The sequence below is a fragment of the Quercus lobata genome, chromosome 2 (genome assembly GCF_001633185.2).
Source record: "Quercus lobata isolate SW786 chromosome 2, ValleyOak3.0 Primary Assembly, whole genome shotgun sequence".
Taxonomy (NCBI): domain Eukaryota; kingdom Viridiplantae; phylum Streptophyta; class Magnoliopsida; order Fagales; family Fagaceae; genus Quercus; species Quercus lobata.
Genome location: NC_044905.1, coordinates 19,580,800 through 19,604,620, shown reverse-complemented (window position 1 = coordinate 19,604,620; position 23,821 = coordinate 19,580,800). Strand labels below are relative to the sequence as shown.

General features: G+C 37.0%; 1 protein-coding gene across 1 annotated transcript; it reads left to right on the top strand.

Moving 5' to 3' along the window:
- The first annotated feature begins 7,728 nt into the window (after positions 1-7,728).
- Positions 7,729-18,065, top strand: LOC115974874 (chaperone protein ClpB4, mitochondrial). Its single transcript, XM_031095417.1, has 10 exons — positions 7,729-8,091; positions 8,818-9,036; positions 9,485-9,722; positions 10,459-10,654; positions 11,737-11,791; positions 13,025-13,175; positions 13,468-13,776; positions 15,542-15,807; positions 15,909-16,838; positions 17,501-18,065. Exons 1-10 carry the CDS (start codon positions 7,819-7,821, stop codon positions 17,804-17,806), a joined length of 2,943 nt encoding a protein of 980 aa, XP_030951277.1. The 5' UTR covers positions 7,729-7,818; the 3' UTR covers positions 17,807-18,065.
- The last annotated feature ends 5,756 nt before the right edge of the window (positions 18,066-23,821 follow it).

Below are 23,821 nucleotides of genomic sequence, written 5' to 3'. Positions count from 1 at the left end.
TGTTCTGAGAATCCATGTGGGATCCACCTAGATATCGAGCCTTAGAAACTCAGTTTTTTAAAAGGGAAATCGAGTCATAGAGTCTCGATTTGTAAGTTCTGGTGGATATTAATCCACGTGGTTTAGGCAGCTTTACTCTTGTCCTTAGTCCTCATAAATCTCTATTTTGTGGGTCTCTCGGGCACATTCACAGGTCCTAGCAGTTGAGACTTTTGTGCTCTCTCCCTCTCTCACTCTCTCTCTCGCTCTCATACAAAACTCACCCCTATTACAAAACTTCAAATCAATCTAACACAAAACTCACCCCCATTTACACATCCTCATGTCAGGTAAGGTTTTTATAACACTCACTCTCTCTAGTTGTTAGTGTATATATGTATTGTTAGGGTTTTTTTCATGGGTATGTATCATGACTATTTTTTTTTTTTTTTGGTTTGATATTTTTCTTTATATTTTTGTTAGAATGATTTGAAGTTTTGTAATGGGGTGAGTTGTGTGCTTAGTTTTTTTTTGGTTTGAGTATGAAATGATAATGATTGGAGTGTGTTTGTATGTGATAGGGTGAGTATATGCAAATGTGGGGTTTGTTTGTATATGCATATGATGTAACAAGTTAGTGTATATATTTGCTAGGTTTTTATAAAAAGTAAAAAATATTTAAGATATTTTTGTATTGTTAGGTTTTTATTATCATGACTATTTTTGTTGTTGTTTGGTTTAATATTTTTCTTTATTTTTTTTTAGAATGATTTGAAATTTTGTAATGGGGGTGAGTTTTGTCTTTAGTGTTTTTTATTTTATTTTATTTTATTTTTATATTTGAGTATGAAATGATAATGATTGAGTGTATTTGTATGTGATGTGGGGTGAGTATATGCAAATGTGGGGTGTGTTTATATATACATATAATGTAACAAGTTGTAATTTTCTCAGAACTTAGTGTAGATAAAAAGGTTTTGTAATTGATGTTGATGGTGTCACAAAAAACATCAACTCCTGGACTCGTCCATATGGCTCGTTCAACGAAAGACAAGTTAGGGCAAACCAGACAGGGGAAGTGATCGTCCCAAGCGTCCTGGCTAACCTCATCTGTCTTTGGACGGACGAGATCTCATGGGAATTTTATCCATCCTTCATCATTTGGACAAGGACAAGCCGTCCTAGATAGTCTCGTCCGTCTTTAATGAATGATGGACGAGTTCACCGGATTGAACTACTAAGTGCCCAATTCTACATTAACTACTATGGAACGAGCCGTCCAACTGAGGTAACTTCTATAGCGGTTATGGAAGTTACCCCCAATTCTTCGGGCTCCTCGACATTAGGAACAGTTATTAAATAGATAACCGTTCCACACATACTATATAAGGATTCTTCGATGAATGGTAAGGCATTCAGACATTTTTATTTAAGAAAATACTCATTCCTTACAGAGAATTCTAAGTTCACTAACTTCATCATCGGAGGACTTTTAGTCGGTCCCCACCGGTCTCCTCTGATTCAGTGTTCTTGTTTTACAAGATATAGCCCAAATATCATCATCGTTCGAGACTTGTCAACCTAATGATATCCAAGGAACTATTAGATGTTAAATGAAAGAGATAAAATATGTCACAAACATATTACACTTGACTCTAATAGGTTCACAATCTCTGAAAAATATTGATATAAATATATACTACGGTGGACCCCTTGTCAATCCTGAAGAGATTGACGGATTCCCATTTAAAGGGCCGGGTATCCAGTGCTATTAGATCATGATACGTTGTAAGTTGAAGACGTTGAATGATTTGAAGATGAAAATAATGGAAGAATTTTAGGCAGCTTTACTCTTGTCCTTAGTCCTCATAAATCTCTATTTTGTGGGTCTCTCGGGCACATTCACAGGTCCTAGCAGTTGAGACTTTTGTGCTCTCTCCCTCTCTCACTCTCTCTCTCGCTCTCATACAAAACTCACCCCTATTACAAAACTTCAAATCAATCTAACACAAAACTCACCCCCATTTACACATCCTCATGTCAGGTAAGGTTTTTATAACACTCACTCTCTCTAGTTGTTAGTGTATATATGTATTGTTAGGGTTTTTTTCATGGGTATGTATCATGACTATTTTTTTTTTTTTTTGGTTTGATATTTTTCTTTATATTTTTGTTAGAATGATTTGAAGTTTTGTAATGGGGTGAGTTGTGTGCTTAGTTTTTTTTTGGTTTGAGTATGAAATGATAATGATTGGAGTGTGTTTGTATGTGATAGGGTGAGTATATGCAAATGTGGGGTTTGTTTGTATATGCATATGATGTAACAAGTTAGTGTATATATTTGCTAGGTTTTTATAAAAAGTAAAAAATATTTAAGATATTTTTGTATTGTTAGGTTTTTATTATCATGACTATTTTTGTTGTTGTTTGGTTTAATATTTTTCTTTATTTTTTTTTAGAATGATTTGAAATTTTGTAATGGGGGTGAGTTTTGTCTTTAGTGTTTTTTATTTTATTTTATTTTATTTTTATATTTGAGTATGAAATGATAATGATTGAGTGTATTTGTATGTGATGTGGGGTGAGTATATGCAAATGTGGGGTGTGTTTATATATACATATAATGTAACAAGTTGTAATTTTCTCAGAACTTAGTGTAGATAAAAAGGTTTTGTAATTGATGTTGATGGTGTCACAAAAAACATCAACTCCTGGACTCGTCCATATGGCTCGTTCAACGAAAGACAAGTTAGGGCAAACCAGACAGGGGAAGTGATCGTCCCAAGCGTCCTGGCTAACCTCATCTGTCTTTGGACGGACGAGATCTCATGGGAATTTTATCCATCCTTCATCATTTGGACAAGGACAAGCCGTCCTAGATAGTCTCGTCCGTCTTTAATGAATGATGGACGAGTTCACCGGATTGAACTACTAAGTGCCCAATTCTACATTAACTACTATGGAACGAGCCGTCCAACTGAGGTAACTTCTATAGCGGTTATGGAAGTTACCCCCAATTCTTCGGGCTCCTCGACATTAGGAACAGTTATTAAATAGATAACCGTTCCACACATACTATATAAGGATTCTTCGATGAATGGTAAGGCATTCAGACATTTTTATTTAAGAAAATACTCATTCCTTACAGAGAATTCTAAGTTCACTAACTTCATCATCGGAGGACTTTTAGTCGGTCCCCACCGGTCTCCTCTGATTCAGTGTTCTTGTTTTACAAGATATAGCCCAAATATCATCATCGTTCGAGACTTGTCAACCTAATGATATCCAAGGAACTATTAGATGTTAAATGAAAGAGATAAAATATGTCACAAACATATTACACTTGACTCTAATAGGTTCACAATCTCTGAAAAATATTGATATAAATATATACTACGGTGGACCCCTTGTCAATCCTGAAGAGATTGACGGATTCCCATTTAAAGGGCCGGGTATCCAGTGCTATTAGATCATGATACGTTGTAAGTTGAAGACGTTGAATGATTTGAAGATGAAAATAATGGAAGAATTGAATTTGAACCCTGCTTGTTACAACATAAAGATTATTTACCGTTACTCACAAGAAGTTCTTCATGAACGAATAAATTACGGATATATGACGATTAAAGAAGACAAAAATGTAAAGATCATGTTTAATAGGATCCATAAAATATTTGTATTTTAAAGTTCACCAAACCTATATCTTGTTCCTAAACATGTAAAAAAAATTATTTTCATACCTGGCTTGGCAACATTGAAACTATTTGCTCGCGATACCTATCCCTGAAGATGTGGGTGGGCCTGTTTTTCTTGTTTGGGACCCACAACCACCTACAATAAAAAACAAGGGATTAATATCTACAACTTTCCTACTAAGATAATCTTATGATTAAAACTATAATGTAATCAATCTATAAAGTAATCAAGTTACATGGTTAGGTAATGATCACATGATATATATGATGTGTATGAGGTAGAGACTTACTTTAGGAACAATGGACCACGCACTGGAGGACCATAAGCACCTACTAGCAGGCCACGCTTAACTCTGGGGCACAAAAATGGGAACCTGGCCCATGCCCAATATTAGACCAACAACAAGCACCTACCAATCTGACTAGCTGTCTTATCGCTTGCCTTGCATAACTCTTTGTACAACCATGCAAGGCAAGCACTTCCCCAATTGTACTTTCATGGGTTGTAAAAGTTTTCCAACTGCTGCACCTATATTAGATGCACCCTATCGCCGTATTTGTCCATGAAGATTGTGTTCCTTAGTAGCGCTAGGATGTAGTATCGTGCATACTTATGCAGCTAATCCTCTTCAGCATTAGGCAGCAATGGACTGGCAACTTACTCCAAAAGCCGTTTGATGACAATCCTTTGGCCAATAACCACCTTTGTATTATCATTTATAGGTTGAAAGCCAAGGAAGTTCCGGCACACATGCGGCCATTCTTTCTACGTGCTCCCTATTATAGCCTCGCCATCAACAGGAAGCCTGAGAAGAACCTTCACATCCTGCAATGTGATGGTGACCTCACCATGTGGCATGTGGAAGGTGTGAGTCTTGGGCCACCATCGCTCCACTAAGACCATTATCAACCCATGGTCAATCTCTCTACCTGGGGTCCTGAGGAGTCCCTTCAAACCAAGTCCTTTAATGATGTCAACGACTTGGTTGTCCACCATTGGCTCTAGATTGGTGAACTTTTCACTATGGCTGCGGCAGGTGAAGGACCTCGGATCCTGCACAAAACAGAACCATGGATTAATATTTGATAGTAAATGTGTGTACATTCTATGAATTAAATGGGATACCATAAGAATGATACAGTTCAGAACAACACAAACGGTTTTAGTGTTGTGTTTTACCAGCCCATTCCAAATAGCTTCTGATCGATGTTCGGCCTGTAAAGTCAACACCGAATCATCAATGGGTCTAGGCTACACATGGTCAATCTGTCCAGCATTTGCAATAGCCATACTGCACAAGAATGATAAGCAATTAGTTTGAGAAATGAACACACAATATGCTTATAGAACTAGGTATGAGTTAGAGCAACAAAAGCCAGTTTGTACAATGAGAATTTGGTACACACATTATTGCACGCAAAGTACACATAAAGTATTTTCTAAACAAGACATTTTGGACGGAAATGACCACTTCAATATACAATGTCAATTCAAAAACTGAATTGTGTATACTTTGTGTGTAATAAGGTAGCATGTAATAGACATTATTGAAAACAAAAATAATTTAACAAAGATCCTTAAAAAACAAAAAATTCAACAAAGTGATAGTCCTGCAATATACAACAAATGCAGGCCTAATCTACGTCCAAACAAGATAACTTATAATTTCATTACATTCGTCTCTATTCCTTTATAATTTATTCATTCAATTTCTCTATGAAGTCTTTTACTCTAGTATTGTTGAAGTTGAAGTCTTTTAGCTCATACTAAAATGGCATCATTCATCTAACCCATACAAACACAATTGTACATAAATTTAATGAAACTTAAAACAAATATTATAAAGTGAAGTCCTTAATTCAATTCCCATGAATATAAAAATTATTAACTAATAGAATAAGAAATTAATCTTAAAATTAACAGATCTTAATTCATCACAATGCAAATGTAAAAATTTCAAGTTTAGGGGGGTAAAAAAAGCAAATTGAAGAACCACCATCATTAACAACCTAGCTCCCAACCCAACAAAAATCAACCACCTAAAATATTTAATTGCTTTCATTTTATAACAAACCTACACTCTTTTAACAAAAACATCTCCAATCTCATCCACAAAAGCCTTAACATTCTTATAGGAAGAACCACCTTCATTGGTAGCCTCCTTAGCCAACTCCTTCCATTTCATGGCATTCCCTTCTCATTTATTTCCCTCTCTTTCCATCTCCCACAACCAATTCCAAGCACATCTTAATCTCATCACCTTCTATAATACCACCATTATTTGTTGTCACATTCGCACTCGTCTTCAACACATCTTCAATCAACTTCACATTTGTCCCTTGATCCAGCCATTGTGAAAATGCTACCATTGGCACCCCTAAAACCAAACTCTCCAAAGTTGAATTTTACCCACAATGTGTCACAAAGTATGCATCCAACTGAATGATGTGATAGAACATCCACTTGGGAATTGTTATGTTCAAAAATCAGACAACATAGGATAAGGATCAGTTCAACTTAAATTTTTTTTTTTTAAAGTTCATAAGTTGAATTCATATAAATTTAAATTTAGATAGGAGTTGGTTCCTATTTTTTAGGAGTGGTTAGGATTTCAAGTTTTGCTATTTATATGCGTTGAAAAATTAATGAAAGGTGAAGAAAAAAAATAACCCAAAAAGCTGGATTGGAAACTCAATAGTACATTGCTGTAATTATAAACTATAAATGGCATCATTTATAGGCTTCCAGGCATTGCCCTTTTTTTACATCAAATTTGAAGAATAAGTGTGGGAGTCGAGTGCAAGTGAGGAGTTTAAGTGGTGTTGATTAAATCAGAATATAGAGCCACGACAAGTCTTGACAAACTTAAACTCAATGAAGCATTTAAATCCTCTCATTATCAAATTCTAACCACACTAAAATGAAAACCCAAAAATTAAAATAGGTAAAATGATTTGAAACCAAAGAAGGATAAAACACACACTATATAGGGTGACCAATCAGTATCAATCAAATATTTATGAAATAAAGAAAAAAAATACTAAAATTATGAAATTGATACTCCTGCCAAAACCATGAATGCGAGAAATCCAAATGATAAGGAACAAAAACAGAAGGAAAAAAAAGAGAGTAAGAGAGAGGGACCCAATAGCAATATCAATCAATAATTAGACATTCTCCTACATTCTTTACCAACAATAGAAATATAAGTAAAACAAAACAAAACACACGTAATCCCAAATGCTATGATTATGTAAAACCCAACCTAAAAAAAAAAAAAAAACATTTTAGATGTAGATAAACGCAGACAAACCCACATGAAAAAAAATCACACAATAAGAAAAACAATTGAAGCTGGTGCAAAGAAAATGTACTTCAAAAGTGGGTTTAGGAGAAGAAAAGCAGACTTGAGAGAACTGGAGAAGGTTATGAATATTAAAGGGCAAAGTGGTTGAGTATATATAAGTAGAGTTTAAATTGATAGAAAGAGCGCGGGTTTTGGTGGATGACGAGAATTTGACAGAATGAGAGTGGAGGTGCGTGAGAGTGGAGAGGGTGAGTGAGAGTGGAGGCATGAGAGTGGAGAAGGTGTCTGTGACTGTTTAATTTTGAATAAACCCTCTATGAAATCGAGTCTTAGAGACTCGGTTTCCAGGTGGCTTTCACGTGGATAAACCACGTCATTCTCAGAACACAAAAATTGACACTCAAAGAGTCAAGATATAACTCAAGCCTCTAATACTCGAGTTCCAGGTGAATACCACATGGAAAAACGCTAAATCAAAACATGATCAGAACATGAAAACCGAGTATTTGAAACTCGATTTAGAAGTCCTAAATCAAATCTTTTAAACTTGAGATGTTAGTTAAAAATATAATTTTGAAACATTGCCAACTAAGTATATAGTTTGGCAATTGGAGTTAATTCACTTAATTGCCAATTTTGGCCCCTTAATTTTGAGTTACCAAGAATCGGTGGTGGGACCCGTATATGCCAACATGGCTACTAGTAAGTAGTGGATTTAGTACGAAGCAAGAAGAAGGTCCGAAACAATTCCACAACCATCCTTTGCCTCTTCCCCAAGCTTTCAAAAACCCACCTCTTCTCTTCTCTTACATTTGAGCCAAAAAAAATTGTAAAAAATGGCAAGCAGAAGAGCTTCTTCAAGGCTGAGCAAGTCTCTTATTGGAGCCACAGCCACTGCTGCTAGACTCTCACACTCTCACCCTCGTTCCGTGCGCCCACTCTCTTCATATATCCTTCGCAATTCTCTACCCTCTTCGTCACGGCCTTGTGTATTTGGCGGTGGTGTATCCGACAGCAATGTCGCTTCGGCTAAGTTTCTGGCCAACACTTTCACGCGCCATTTTCACGCTTCCACTCCCTCCTTCTACTCTGCCTCCAACGGGTCTCAGGTTCCAATTCATACAATACTCGACTACCTTGTTTCATTCATTCACGCATTTATACATACACAAAGCATACAAGCAAAAAACTTTTTATGTGATTCTTGTATTGAAAATTTATGAACACCCTTTTGCGCTTTTTTGTTAGATAATCATATTGGATGAAAATTTATGAAGACCCTTATGTGCATTTTTGTTAGATAATCATATTGGATGATTTGTTTGTGTGTGTGTGGTGTGTATATATTTTGGTTTATTGAATTTAATCATTAAATTATTATTCTAATACTTCTCTCACATGTGAACTCCACATTAATAAGTGGGGGGGCTTAGCCTGTGAGATTTTTAAATTTTAAATGAAAGGTAGGGCGAAGACTGGTTTTGAACTCAAAATCATCTGATTTGATACCATGATAAATCAACAATACTCTCAAAACCTTAAAGGGTTATGAAATGATGAATTTAATTGTTTTAATTGTTATTCTAACAAAAAAAAAGTAATTGATTAATACAATTGTTGAGTTTTGGTCTTATAAAATTTGGTTAATTTATTTATCACTTTAATTTTGATAATGGTGTAGTTTAACCCATTGCTTTGAGATTGTCCTATGGCTTTAGTCTCTTGGTTCAACATATATAGTAGTAGAACGTCCTTCTTTGTCTGGTACAGATTTTAGTATGCTTGCTAAGTATGAAACTCTTTATCTTTATCCCTTTTTTAAAATTTAAAATCAGGCTAATCCATCAGAGTTCACTGAGATGGCATGGGAGGGACTTGTTGATGCTGTCAATGCTGCACGGGCTAGCAAACAACAAGTGGTGGAATCTGAGCATTTGATGAAAGCCCTTCTGGAGCAAAAGGATGGGTTAGCCAGGAGAATATTCACCAAGGCAGGACTTGACAACACTTCAGTTCTGCAGGCTACAGATGACTTTATATCTAAGCAACCAAAGGTAGTTGCTTTGATCATGATATAGTATTGGGTAAAATGCAACGGCCCAATTTGCCCCCAAGTACAAACTGCACTTAACATTGTTTGTGCTCCTTTCCCCTAAAATTAATTTGCGGTCAAGTTAATTGTCACAATGCAGTCCTACAGTGTTTGTATTGTGGCAATTATATGCACAGGGGAGTTTCTGGGTTGTAAATACTAGATGAACAAAAGATAGAGATAGAGAAGGAAGCAGAAACAGACTTGGAGTAGGAGGGAAACTTTCAAACTGTGTTAAGTGTGTTTTATGCTTAGAGGGCAAATTGGATGTTTTTTGAAAAGTTTGGGTAGTGCCTGACATTAGCCCAAACCTCAAGGGTGGTTTTTGTATTTTACCCTGTAGTATTTGTTATTGCTGGTTTTTCTTTTTTCTTTTTTTCTGGAAATGTGATAATTTTTCTTTGTGGTAGGTTGTGGGTGACACTAGTGGCCCTATTATGGGCTCATATCTTACTATCCTCTTGGACAATTCCCACAAGCATAAGAAAGAAATGGGAGATGATTTTGTGTCAGTGGAGCATCTTGTGTTGGCATTCTATTCTGACAAGAGGTTTGGAAAGAAGTTATTTAGTGACCTCCAGCTCAGTGAGAAGGATTTGAAGGATGCCGTTAGTGCTGTTCGCGGAAGTCAGAGAGTAACTGATCAAAGTACAAATTCAATCTCTTGTAGTTCTAGTTCTGCAGATATTTTAGCATCTTAATGCCATTTTATTCAAAAACAATATGCATGAATTGTACATATAATGGAACAAAATCATGGAAGCTGCAAAAGATAGTCTTTTATTAATTGGTCAATTACACATGCACCCACTAGATTTTGAACTCATGACCTTATTCTCCACCCATTTTTATGAGAGCAGGAAGTGTCATTTGAGCTAGGGCTGACTAGCAAGCCGCAAAAGATAGTATTCGCTAAATTTATTACCACATATCATGTAAGAATATGAAGTAGTGTGTTAGGTTGCTCCTGCTTTTCATTTTTTGTTATGTAGGACATTTTTTTTTTGTCAAATGTGGATATTGGGATCTGTAATTGGATCAAGATTTTGTTGCATTTTTTTAGGAAAGTATTGCATAACACCCTTGTTTTCTAGTTGAGGTACTATGATGCTCAAGTCATAACAAAGCAGCTAATCTTGATATTCTAGTTCTTTTTTAGGATTCCCTGTTAAACTTCTTAAATTGACAGCAGTAAGGACAGAGGTTCTTAAGACGTCAGAGAGATATAAGGGGAAAATTGAGATCATCTTGAAACACTTTTTTGACTTTCTTTTCCAATTTTCCACCTCAAGTTGATCTTTAACAACAATGTAATCCCACCTTCTAGTGCTGCTTTTGTTACTTGTTACCTTTATTTGATACTCCTGTTTCTTGTTGTATGTAGATCCTGAAGGAAAATATGAGGCATTGGAGAAATATGGGAACGACTTGACAGAACTTGCGAGGCGAGGCAAACTTGATCCTGTAATCGGTCGAGATGACGAAATTCGCCGTTGTATACAGATATTATCTAGGAGAACAAAAAATAATCCTGTTATTATTGGTGAACCTGGTGTGGGGAAGACTGCAATTGCTGAAGGGTATGTTTTTTGAAGTGCTATGTGTGTTTCACTTATGGGAATCATGCTTCATCTTAGTTTTGACAAGTACAAGAAAGTTGTGCCTTAGGTGATCTTATGTATTTATGTAAGTATCTGCTGCTATCAGACAGTTTAGTTCTTTTTCAGATCTTTTTAATTCACTCTTTACGATAAACATCAAAGAAATAATGGAAAGAAAAGAACCAATAGCTCTCGGCTATTCTTTTTTTTTTTTTTTTCACCTTACTAATTCAACTTATGGTAAAAATCTACTCATATTTGGTACCTTGCAACTTATAGAGTCCACTGCTATTTTATTATGATTTATGCTCTTGCTGCAAATTCAAATCATGAGATATGGTATTACTAAATAATTAAATGGAAATATATAGAAGGATTTGTCAAAAAAAAGAAAAAAGAAAAAGAAAAGGAAATACATAGATGGCTTACTTAATCAAGACCAACTATGTAGGATAGGAGGATTTTACATTTAAGTCTAGATGAGAGAATTGATGGATTTTTTTTTTGGGTCGGGGGAGTAACTCACTGAAGCTTATGCCACCAGTGTTTGGCTATAGTTTCTTTTCTGCCTTATTGTAATGTATGAATGTGAAGCCTGAAAAACTGTTATGGAGAAGACATTTGCTATCAATGCTTTGCTCTATCTTGAACATAAAATTGTTAAGAAAACAAGATAGTTTTAATAGATATGGCCTATATGATGCTTTATGATGATAACTTAAATTAGGCTTTGGTTTAACCCAACTTTTTATTCATAATATAGAAACTGTAACATGATATCTTTACATTCTTTAAGGAATCATACCAGTTAGGTTTGTGCATTTGAATTTGGTGTTTCAATTTCATCCATTCACTATTTTCCTCTCATGAAATTCTTCTGTTCACTCAGACAGCCATTTTGAAGTGTTGGTTATGTTGACCATTTCTTTTAAGCATATGCTAGTATCATCGTAGTTTATTTACTTGTGACATTGAGTGCTGGGCTATAGCGAACTTCCTATGAATAACCTGCATATCCATTAGTCATAAATTTGCACTAATAATTTTAATATCCTTTTCAGATTAGCTCAACGAATTGTACGAGGGGATGTTCCAGAACCACTGTTGAATCGGAAGGTAGTACAGTTCTTTTTTCTAATTCGTTATTTATTTTTGGGTAAATTTCACCCACCTCCATTGAGGTTTACAAAATGAGACTTTTCCCCAAATGTTTCATGAAATGAAACTCCCCTCAGGGTTTGTTATAAATGCAACTGTAAAGATTTCACTAACAGAATATTCCATTTTAAAAAAAGATTCATAGTAATTTATACATATCTAGGGAGGAGTTATAAATCCACAAACCTGGAGGGGAGTGTCATTTCATCCATAATTTGGGTAAGAATCCTTTAAAAATATATATATATATATATATTTATATAATTAGTTTTATGCATTTTGAGAGGGCATGGACTAAACTATTGCACTTATACAAATCTCAAGGGGGAGTGCCATTCAATAAACCTCAAGCGAGGGTGGTGTAATTTACCCTTTATTTTTTATTAAGTTTGGATCCTCTCTAGCCAAGAGCCTTGTGGCTTAGTGGCACTAGGTTTTGAACCCTTCCCCTCCTCCCACCCCCCTCCCAAAAAAGAAAGAAAGAAAAAAGTAGTTTTTAAATCATCATTCTTTCTTAGGAGTTCATTAACACAATTCTAAGACAACTCCATAGCCATGTTGCTATGGCTTTTTGAGTCTGAATTTTTTTTTTTCTTTAGGTATATCGTGTTTGTAGAGTTTAATTAAGCAATACATGAGATACAATTTGCCTTATCATATATATTTGATGGCGTAGCAGATTTTGAAATCAATAAGTAATAGTTTTACAACATTTAAATGAAATTAAGATTTGCCTTTCCATCAGAATGTAAATCTTCCACAGTACTTTCAGTAGTAGGTATTGGACTTAAAACATCCAATGCTTAACTGAAGAGTTGACTAAAATTCTACTACATATATGATTTTTTTTAATCCAATCAGTGACATCTTAGATCTGGCGTTGATGGAACAGATTCAGTTGAGATTGGAGTTTGATTGACTGAACCTATTGCCTGTTGTATATCTTCATCACAATATGTCATGTTTGTCATCACAATTGATTATGATTATGAATCCAGTTGTGTAGATAATTGTTCTAATCCCAGCAGATGGAACTATTTAGGACATGTTTATATAACAATTCAAACTAAGCTTTCTGTATTGTTAATTTTTGATAGATTTACCATGACTTTACTTCATTGTTTACTACTAAACTTTTTAATCAGTTAAAATTTGAATTAAATTTTTTTTTTTTCCTCTCGTGGTGTACAGTTAATCTCCCTAGATATGGGTTCATTGCTTGCTGGTGCCAAGTTTCGTGGAGACTTTGAGGAAAGGTTGAAAGCTGTCTTGAAGGAGGTCACTGCTTCAAATGGGCAGATTGTCTTATTCATTGATGAGATTCATACTGTTGTTGGTGCAGGTTTGTACCCTTATTCTGTGTTTCCTATGGAGCTAGATTCCTCTCATATAGAATCTGGCATCTTTGTTTTCTTTTTCTGTGGTATATATGTTGCTGCCTAGAGCATGATTGATTTACTATGTGAAAGCGCAAATGACAATCAGTCATTTGCACATTCATATGTGTATGTTCACCAATTTGCACGTATTTAGCTACATGTTAATGTGGCATGTATGCTCAAATTACAATGTAATGCATTATGCACTCTTATGTTGAATCTTATATGGTAGCTTTGTTGATGGTATGCCTGTAGGTGCTACAAGTGGTGCAATGGATGCCGGGAACTTGTTGAAACCGATGCTTGGGCGAGGTGAGCTTCGATGTATAGGAGCGACTACATTGAATGAGTACAGAAAATACATTGAGAAGGATCCTGCACTTGAGCGTAGATTTCAACAAGTATTCTGTGATCAACCCTCTGTTGAAGACACAATATCCATTCTTCGTGGATTGCGAGAGCGATATGAGCTGCATCATGGTGTTAAAATATCAGACAGTGCTCTTGTTTCAGCAGCAGTTCTTGCAGATCGATACATCACAGGACGGTTTTTGCCAGATAAAGGTAAATTGTAACTTAAGTGTTTGATATTGGATGTTAATTTCAGTTGACAAAATAGTTTTATGTTAATTATTTCCTTGCTATGCATTCACTTGCCAATTAATTGAGATGCAGTTTTCTAAATGGATAATAGCATGGTTCATTTCTACTTATCAAAAAAAAAAAAAAAAGGTAATGCTACAACCACAAATTATTTTACAACATTTTTACAAAATGTTGATGTGGCCAAACTCTTATTGGTTTTTATCTAGACCCACCATTAATATCATTTTTTCATTTACCAATAATCACTTCCCATCTCAGCAGTTTGTAAAATTTTTTGTAAAATAGTTTGTATCTATAGCATTATTCAAAAAAAAAAAAAGCATGGTTCATTCCTATTAAAGAGTTCAAAACTTTTTCATGGGCAGAGGCATTGTTCCACTTCTGGATTTGGAATCAGATTTTTTAAAAAAGGTTTTCCCTTGTTTTGTTCTTTTCTTTTTAATAGTTAAAAAAAAAAAAACTTTACATATCTTTATTTGTGCTCTAATAGCTCTTGCAATAGTGCCCTTTATGGATGGATTTGACCAATCATTGACATTTTTTATGACAAGTGACACATGTTGTCTCTCTTGCTAAGCTATAAGAACTAGGGAGTTCTGGAAAGTCTAATATAGGAACAAATAGCTTTTTGTGTTTTCTATTTTTTCCTCCTTGTAATCCTCTGAGCTTGGTATTTTCCAGGGAGATTTGATTCCTTTTAAAATCTTGTTCAAATCAGCAAAAAAAAGAAAAAGAAAAAGAAAAAGAAAAGTGACGTTTGGTGCTATTAAAATCATGAAGTTTATGCATCTACTATTTGAAAGAAATTGAAAATGAGACAGATGGAAGCTTATGATGAACTAAACATACAGAGAGAATTAATTATGGAGGAAACGAGACAACTAGTTCATTTTTCTCAATGATCACCATGTATAAGTATGAGTATTTAAATACAAGCTCTAAGACAGTTTGATCCAAACTAATCAAGTCTTTGTTACAACTAATCAAAACAGAATAACTAATACAAAAACGGAATTCAGCTACTGTGACAGAAACAAATCTGTTTTAATGGCTTATAACTGAGACCAGTCTAAATAATAGGTCGTTTAGAGCAAGTCAAGAACAGAGGCTTAAATGCCTTGCAGCTGAGCATGAGATAGTAACTTTGATACGGGAGACACAAGGAGATTTTTATTTTTGCAAGTCAATTGTATTTTTATATTTTAGGTCCTAGTAGTTTATTAAGCTATTAGTATTTTAATATCTGGAAGCAAAGTTATTTTTGTAATAAGGAAATTAGGGTTCCTTACACCAATTAGAATTAGGGTTTAATTTTTCCTATATAATCAAATTTATTGTACTTCTTTTGGAGATGATTTAGAGATGAATGGAAAGTGGCCTTTTGGTTTCTTTGGTCTGGTGTTGACTCCAACCAACCTTAGGTGCTGACTCCTAGCAGTTTTTCCTTGCTTGGTGCCAACTCCAAGCAATCCTAAGTGCTGACTTCTAGGTTCCTATCCTTTATTTTCCTATATAATTTTGTTCTAATTGTCTTGCATCAAACTTCAAAGGCTCAAACGAAAAGAAGGACTTGACTTCAACTCTTTGCACACAACGCCTTATTTGGAAAAGAGCTACTTGTCGTTTGCTAAGCTTGAGAAACGATTATTGTTTGGCATCATCTTCAACACTATTCTCTTTAAGCATTTTCTAATTTAGATTTTTTTTTTCCTTTTGCTTTCAGCCATTGATCTTGTTGATGAAGCCGCTGCAAAGCTGAAAATGGAGATCACTTCTAAGCCTACAGAGTTGGATGAAATAGACAGAGCTATTCTGAAGTTGGAGATGGAAAAGCTGTCTCTTAAAAACGATACTGATAAAGCATCCAAAGAAAGGTTAAGCAAACTGGAAAATGATTTATCTTTGCTTAAACAAAAACAGAAAGAATTAACTGAACAGTGGGATCGTGAGAAGGCTCTCATGACAAAGATAAGATCAATAAAACACGAGGTAATTAATAATTATTCACTTGGTGTAAGAATTCTTTGACACAAGAAATATCTTCATATTTTTTAATATTTTTTGATTCATATCTTTTTCAATGTTTGCAGATTGATAGAGTTAACCTAGAGATGGAAGCTGCTGAGCGTGAGTATGACCTAAATCGTGCAGCTGAACTCAAATATGGAACTCTAATGTCCCTTCAACGCCAATTAGAAGAGGCAGAGAAGAATCTTGCTGACTTCCGGAAGTCTGGAAAATCTTTGCTTCGAGAAGAGGTCACTGATCTTGATATCGCTGAGATTGTAAGCAAATGGACTGGTATACCCTTATCAAATCTTCAGCAATCAGAGAGAGACAAACTAGTCCATCTGGAACAGGTTCTTCACAAGAGGGTGATAGGTCAAGATCTTGCAGTTAAATCAGTTGCAGATGCTATCCGACGATCAAGGGCAGGGTTGTCTGACCCAAATCGGCCCATAGCAAGTTTCATGTTCATGGGCCCTACTGGTGTTGGGAAAACAGAGCTTGCAAAGGCCTTAGCTGGTTATCTCTTTAACACGGAAAATGCTCTTGTCAGGATTGATATGAGTGAGTACATGGAGAAGCATGCAGTTTCACGCTTAGTTGGAGCCCCTCCTGGTTATGTTGGTTATGAAGAAGGTGGCCAGTTAACTGAGGTGGTTCGTCGAAGGCCTTATTCTGTAGTACTCTTTGATGAAATAGAGAAAGCACATCATGATGTCTTCAACATTTTGTTACAATTGTTGGACGATGGAAGGATAACTGATTCTCAAGGAAGGACTGTTAGTTTCACAAATTGTGTTGTGATAATGACTTCGAACATTGGCTCCCATTATATACTTGAGACTCTTAGTAGCTCACAGGATAGCAAGGAAGCAGTCTACGAAACAATGAAAAAACAAGTTGTTGAATTGGCTAGACAAATTTTCCGTCCAGAATTCATGAATCGAATTGATGAGTATATTGTGTTCCAGCCCCTGGACTCCAATGAAATAAGTAAAATAGTCGAGATACAGGTAAATAATCTTCTCCATAAGGTCATATAAAAATTTGTTGTGTTCTTTTAATGAGGCTTATGCTGATTGTCCTTAAATGCCTTCATTTGCCTACTGCAAGTAAGTGCAAGCCTTGCGGTGTGATGCACTCATTCATGCATAGTTTTTGTTTTCTTTTTCTTTTTCTTTTTGGGCCCTGCCCCTGGGGGAGGGGGGAGGGAGAGTATAACCAACACCAAATTCTAGGGAGAGGATCCTACTAGTTGATTGTGGTCTTATTGTTAAATACTAGTCACTGATTTTCATGACTATCTAGAGGAAGCATGAGACCATGCTGCTACATTTAGGACAATTGTTCACATATAATCTCATGCTGTTTGAGTGACACATCCAAAACTTCAATTCCCTTATAGGGATTCCAAAAGGTAGGGTCAGACTGAAATAGTGTTAGTCTTTTATAACTTTCCTGAACATATCTAATTTAACCCAGGCCTGTTTTAATGTATATATTTTTGTACATTGACTCTTGCTTTTATTACAGCAATCTGAAGTATGATCTTTCTGTCTTTCTTAATTTTTTGTTTTTAAGAGTTTATTTATTGCTAATGCAATCCCATAGTTAGAAAATTCTTTTTTCCATCAGCATAAAAATTACATTTTTAACACATTATTTCCCTTTTCAGCTGAATCGGTTAAAAGACAGGCTCAAACAGAAGAATATTGATCTTCATTACACTAAGGAAGCTGTTGAGCTTCTTGGGATGTTGGGCTTTGACCCGAACTTTGGAGCGAGGCCAGTGAAGAGGGTAATACAGCAGTTGGTTGAGAATGAAATTGCAATGGGAGTTTTGAGAGGAGACTTTAAAGAGGATGACTCGGTTATTGTTGATGCATCTCCGTCAGCCAAAAACATTCCTCCCGAAAACAGATTGCGGATAAAGAAACTGGAGAGCTGCCGTGTGATGGATTCCATGGTTGCTAATGACTGAGTTTGCATTTTGGAGTTGTAAATATGGTAAATAGAAAGTTAAGTTTGAGTTCTGCCAATTTTCTGGTATGCTGGCCAAGGCATCAGAGTTTATGCTTGATTTTTAGTTAGTTAAGTTGGGTAGCTACTAGAACTTATTTTCTTTGGTACATGGAAACGTTGTCTTTGAACCTTTCCTTGAAAACTCTGGGCAACACAAAAGTTTTTGCAAAATCACTTGGAAGAAGAACCTGAAGCACCTAAAAGTGTACTTGTACTCTCTTATAGTCTGGGTTTTAAATTTTGCTTTGAAAATCTTTGTACGCTCTCTCTCTCATATATTAGTGAATAAATATAAATACTGATAAATAATAGGAGAAAATGCAAATTGCACTCTTTTGGTTTGGGTGGTCCCAAAATTTTATTTTTGTCATTTAGTCCTTAATACTTCAAAATATTTGTTGTCAATATGACCCTTATGACTACTCCTGTTAAAAATTTTCCGTAAATTCATCACAAAACAATGTAGTTTTTGTGGGTTTTTTTTTAATTACAAATTTTAATATTAAAAAAAAAGCTAGTCAAATCTTTTTCTTTCTTTAATATGTGGAAAAAATAAACCGTTCTTGTTTTATTTCAAGATTGGTACAAAAGAAAATGAATCTATGAACTTTGAGCTCGTTCTTCAATTTGGCATGTTGATAGTGATGCTATTGGCAATGAAGCTTATCATAGTGGTGAGTAAGTTGGGTCTAATAAAAGGAAAGCTGAGTCTGATGACGAAAGTGGATATTATTCCAGTGATGGTTAGGCTTATCAAGTTGGAAAGATGAAGTATGTGTGAGAGAAATGTAATCTACTAGAGGCAATGAAGATGAATGTGAACAGAAACTACATGTGAGGAATGAAGTGAAGTTGAGGATGCCCAATAATGGAAAGCACATCTATTTGGCAAAAAGATTATAATATTCTGAAGATTGTGGATTCCATTTTGGGGAGGAAGGGAGAAGATCATTTGGAAGAATTGGTTTGTTCTAGAGACGAGGCTTGCAAAGATAAATGATTTTAGACCAAACCCAACTTAGAAGCGTAACAATTTTAAATCAGCCCGGGAAATTGTTTTATTCGTTCTTTGGGTTATATATATTTTGCTTCAAAATTAGGATTTGATAATCATTGCAACTCTGTGAACGTAGCCTAATTTTTGTTTCATGTAATTGTTTTATGCTTTTTTTTTTCTTTTTTTGGTTCTCGCATATACTGGGAATTAGAATCATGTATGTCTCTCCCTTGAAGTTTACTTTGAAGTAGATGAACTTTAAGGAGAAAAATAGTGGATCGTTTTACCATTTGTTAATATGGGTGAGATTAAGGAGTGAACTTGTTGTTAAGCTCTTCACTGACACCATGGAGTTGCACTTGGTGTGTGTGTGCGCGCGTGTGCGCGCGCGCGCGCGAGAGAGAGAGAGAGAGAGAGATAACCAAGTAAAGATTATAGACTTAACTGAAAAAGTGGCAGAAGGGGGGTAAAGTGTTACGCGAGTTTTAGTTTAGGGGGGCGATCATGCATTCTTATAGTTAAGGGGTAAGTTTAAAATGAGATATAATTTATGGTAGAAAAGTGTAATTTCTCCTTTAAAATTAAAATATGAAAAAAAAATTACATATTTACATATTTTGGAAGGATTAACATCAACTTTTAATGGAAGCAAACAAAAATATTTGTAGGGCGTAAATGATTTATGGGCCAAGCCGAGGAGGATTATGGCCCAAGTTCAACAAAATAGACTTTGGGTACCGCCGAGGGTAGTTCAGTCCTCGGCAGACCCAAAGTTCCCCCTCGTAAAGAAGGGTAAAAATGGTATAAAACTGAAACTCGGAAAAAAGATCTAAAATATCCGGGGAAAGCTGCTGTTATTATCATTTAATGTTCTGAACCCGACAGAGCCGTATTCTTTGGCTTTTACAACCATCCCTAACGATTTTGAGTATGGACTGATGGGACAAGTATCAACCTTGGATAGTTTAACCCTACGCGTGGACGAAGGACAGTGGACAGAAGTTAATATAAAAGGAAGAGTAAGTAATCTATAGGGGGGGTTGGGAAAAATGGCCAGAAACCTGAGCCTCCCAGCCCACCTCCAGGAGAAAGACTCCAGGGGTGTAGGAAAACTTAAACTGGTACGAACACCGCGAAAAACCCACCGCCTATCAACCAAGGCCTAGCCTTCCAAACCCACGCTCTACAAATGATATTGTTAGGGGCCTTTTCACGTGCGAACCCGACACTGTTACGGTCCGCCACGAAACGCGTCCTTACAATTGGCGCCGTCTGTGGGGAGGGCTTGTGTGTTGGTATAGGAAGTGGGTCGATAGAGTTTCTTCGATTATCTAACCGTTGGTTATAGAGTTCTAGTATAAAGTTTTGTTAGGAACTACGTTTCTTGATTAGGGGCTTGGTTGAGGAGCCAACTCCCTTAAAGCCAAGGTCCCCTGTAAAGAGTAAACTAGGTACCTTGTAACGTTAACCGTATGGATAAACTCTAGGGGCTTGGCTGAGGAGCTAACTCCCCTAAGGCCAAGATCCCGCACAAGGAGTGGAAAACTAGGTTTTGGACAGAACCAAGGCATTGCATGGTCCTCGGACCCAAGCCTCAGGGGAAACCAACTACCCGGATGTAATGAAAACTAGGTTTTGGACAGAACCAAGGCATTGCATGGTCCTCGGACCCAAGCCTCAGGGGAAACCAACTACCCGGATGTAATGAAAACTAGGTTTTGGACAGAACCAAGGCATTGCATGGTCCTCGGACCCAAGCCTCAGGGGAAACCAACTACCCGGATGTAATGAAAACTAGGTTTTGGACAGAACCAAGGCATTGCATGGTCCTCGGACCCAAGCCTCAGGGGAAACCAACTACCCGGATGTAATGAAAACTAGGTTTTGGACAGAACCAAGGCATTGCATGGTCCTCGGACCCAAGCCTCAGGGGAAACCAACTACCCAGATGTAATGAAAACTAGGTTTTGGACAGAACCAAGGCATTGCATGGTCCTCGGACCCAAGCCTCAGGGGAAACCAACTACCCGGATGTAATGAAAACTAGGTTTTGGACAGAACCAAGGCATTGCATAGTCCTCGGACTTAAGCCTATGGGGAAACCAACTACTTGGATGAGGAACCAACTATTTAAAGAAAAAACTACGGCCCGTAAACCTCGAAATCCCTCCGAAGAGAATTCCGCGTTAGCAGACGGGTTAACACCTTGATTGCGCGGATTCCTCGGTCTACCCTCGGATCCCCAGTATCAAAGGGGTTGATGCGATACGGCGCAACATATTACCCCAAAAGCACAACCAAGGTCCCTCGCTACTTAGCTACCCTTTCAGACGAATTATTTAGAGATTATCGTTCTCGAACATCGGTCTAGCATGCATCGCGTAATACTCAGCGCTTATCCCGGTTAGTTCCAGGAATTTAATTTATTGAAAGTTACCATTGTTATACTTGATAATATTTGTGAGTTTAAATTAGAAGGAACCTGTGTTAAAGCATTTTTTCTGCCTGGAATATCCTTAAGGGCAAGCTTGCATTTAATATTCATGCATAAAGTAGTTGTTACGGAGAAGGAAGATATGTATGGAGAAATAGACACATATTTTATTAAGACAAAGGAACAGTACAGTGTACAATGAAAAGCTGAAACAAGCTTACACTAAAGCTGATTACATAAGTAAAGGAAAATACAAGCGAGTGGAGATAAGGCCGTGGGGACAGCTCAGAGGAGAGGTTGGCTACTGCGCCAAGTTATTGTCTAAGGAAACTATTCCTCGACACTTCTGCATGCCCATAACTCAGGCAGCAAAAGAACCTGACCTCAGGCTAACACCGTCTACAGAAAAGGCGCAGGGAGCCGGAAGTTGGGAAGCCCCCGCAAGAATTTGCCGGTTACAAGGTAGACAGTGCTGATGGTGGAAATTCCTTCTTCGGACATACCAAAAATCTGGCATGACCAGAACCTGCTTCGGATTTTGACTGAAAGGAGGGGAGACACCCTCCCCCCTCCGTAGAAGTGTAAATTTCTCTTTAAGTTTATGCTTTCTTGGCCCGTGCATCACTCCTTCGAGTCTCGGGAGGACACGGCGCCTCCGCGGCGGAGAAAGTTCTTTTTCCCTAACCCTCGCCTCAAACATGATTTCCTAAAGGAGGAAGCTGAAGGATTTGTGCGTAGGAAAAGTAACTTTCTCTCCTATTTTATATCAAAAGATAAAATAGTAGCATTTAATTCACGCAGCGTCCCAAGGAACGTTACAGACAAAATGTCTCTGGCTCGATTTCCAACGTCGTCTGCAACCCTGAAGTTAGAGGAGTCTCGAGAAGGCGCACCTCGAATATTGGGACGCCCAAAAAGTATCGCGTGGCCTGAGAATACGGAAATACCCCCTAATTTTGGGCCCAGTCAACTCACGGCCCAGGCCCGATTTAGCACAAGGGCCCAGGGACAGAACCAAGGCTTTGTATGGTCCTCGGACTCAAGCCTATGGGGAAACCAAGCACGAAAAATTATAAAAATTACAAGTTTTTGGACAGAACCAAGGCCTTGTATGGTCCTCGGACCCAAGCCAATGGAAAAACCAAACACTTGGATAAGAAAAGGTTTGAATCTCATAAGAAGAGTTATTTGATAAAAATGCCAGGTCACTTCATCCACGGCTTAAACACCACAAAAGGTTAAGGCCAATAAAGGTGTAAGGAAAGGGGTGGAACGCCCCATCGCTTAGTCATATAAGAAGGCCGCTCATTTGGTGGGTGCCATATCTTCAAATGGCTATTCCTTACCTGACATCAAGCCTTCGTTTTTCACCTCGGCTAGCATGGGGTAAGTATTACTCTTCATTGATCGGCCTTATTAGGCCAAGAATTTCTATTAAAGTTATGGCGATATCTATTTATTATCGAGTATTTTGGTTTTAGTCGTCATTGATTTAGATGTTATATCATTGTGCCGAGTAGTGCTTGCAAATTTATGAAAACGTAAAGACATAATATGCGAAACAAGGTAGACAACAATCTTTATTGATATGAAAAATTGCTACAACATACAAAAAGGGGCTCAAACGAGCCTATACAAAAGGTAAACTGCCTAAGCAACCATTACATCTGTAATACAGAAAAGTAAACTGTCAAGCGTCTTTTAAATTCGTCTTCAAAGTTTCTCCAATCTCTGCCTCATTGCTGCTCATACTAAGAGAGGGACTCACTTTAAAAAAGAAAATGAATGAAGAAGAAGGAAATAGTAAGGAAGAAATCAATGACGAAGACGAAGGGGATGAATAAAGAAAATGGAGGACATGAGTAAAGAAGGAGGAGAAGAGGAGAGAGAGATGAAGAGACAAAGAGAGGAACAAAAGATAGAAAAGGAACAGCATCAGGGCGGAACTGGTGCTGGGAAGACAATAAGAAGAGGGAGGGGGAGGGCACCAAGGAGCAAAAGAGGGAGAAGCAGAAACACTTAGCCCCTGCCTCAGCCCTGACTCCTAACACGCCGGTGCCATATTAGGTACGCTCGTGAGGAGCCGGATGGTAACGATCTTGGGTGTTCTCGACTCAGTCACGTCGAAAGTTTGACGTGACGAGTCCCTGCTTCGGATTTTGACTGAAAGAAGGATGAGGTTGATTTTGAGTTTTCGCCATCCTTGTCCCGATCGAGCCATGATAAGCTTTATCGGAACGTGGCGTTTTTGGGAAGGGTGGGGCTTTTGCATCCCTTGTTGTTATGGTAAAGTATTTTACGATTAAGTGTATAAACTAGCGAGTAAACCGAATCCTAAGGGAGGCTAAGTATTCCAGAATCGCAGGGGGATGAAAAGAGATTTTTGGTAAAAACAATAACCTCCTCCTGTCCTACTTATACAGAGGGCGGAGCGAGAGGCATTTAATAGGTTCAGATCTCCAAAGGAATCAGCAAACCCAAACACGCCAGTTCCACTTCTCCACCCCATCAGAATAAACCGTCGAATTAAAGTAGTCTCGTAA

Coding starts and splice junctions, on each gene's coding strand:
- LOC115974874 (XM_031095417.1), top strand. CDS start 7,819: ATGGCAAGCAGAAGAGCTTCTTCAAGGCTGAGCAAGTCTCTTATTGGA. Junction 10,655..11,736: donor AAGACTGCAATTGCTGAAGG/GTATGTTTTTTG, acceptor TATCCTTTTCAG/ATTAGCTCAACGAATTGTAC. Junction 11,792..13,024: donor AACCACTGTTGAATCGGAAG/GTAGTACAGTTC, acceptor CGTGGTGTACAG/TTAATCTCCCTAGATATGGG.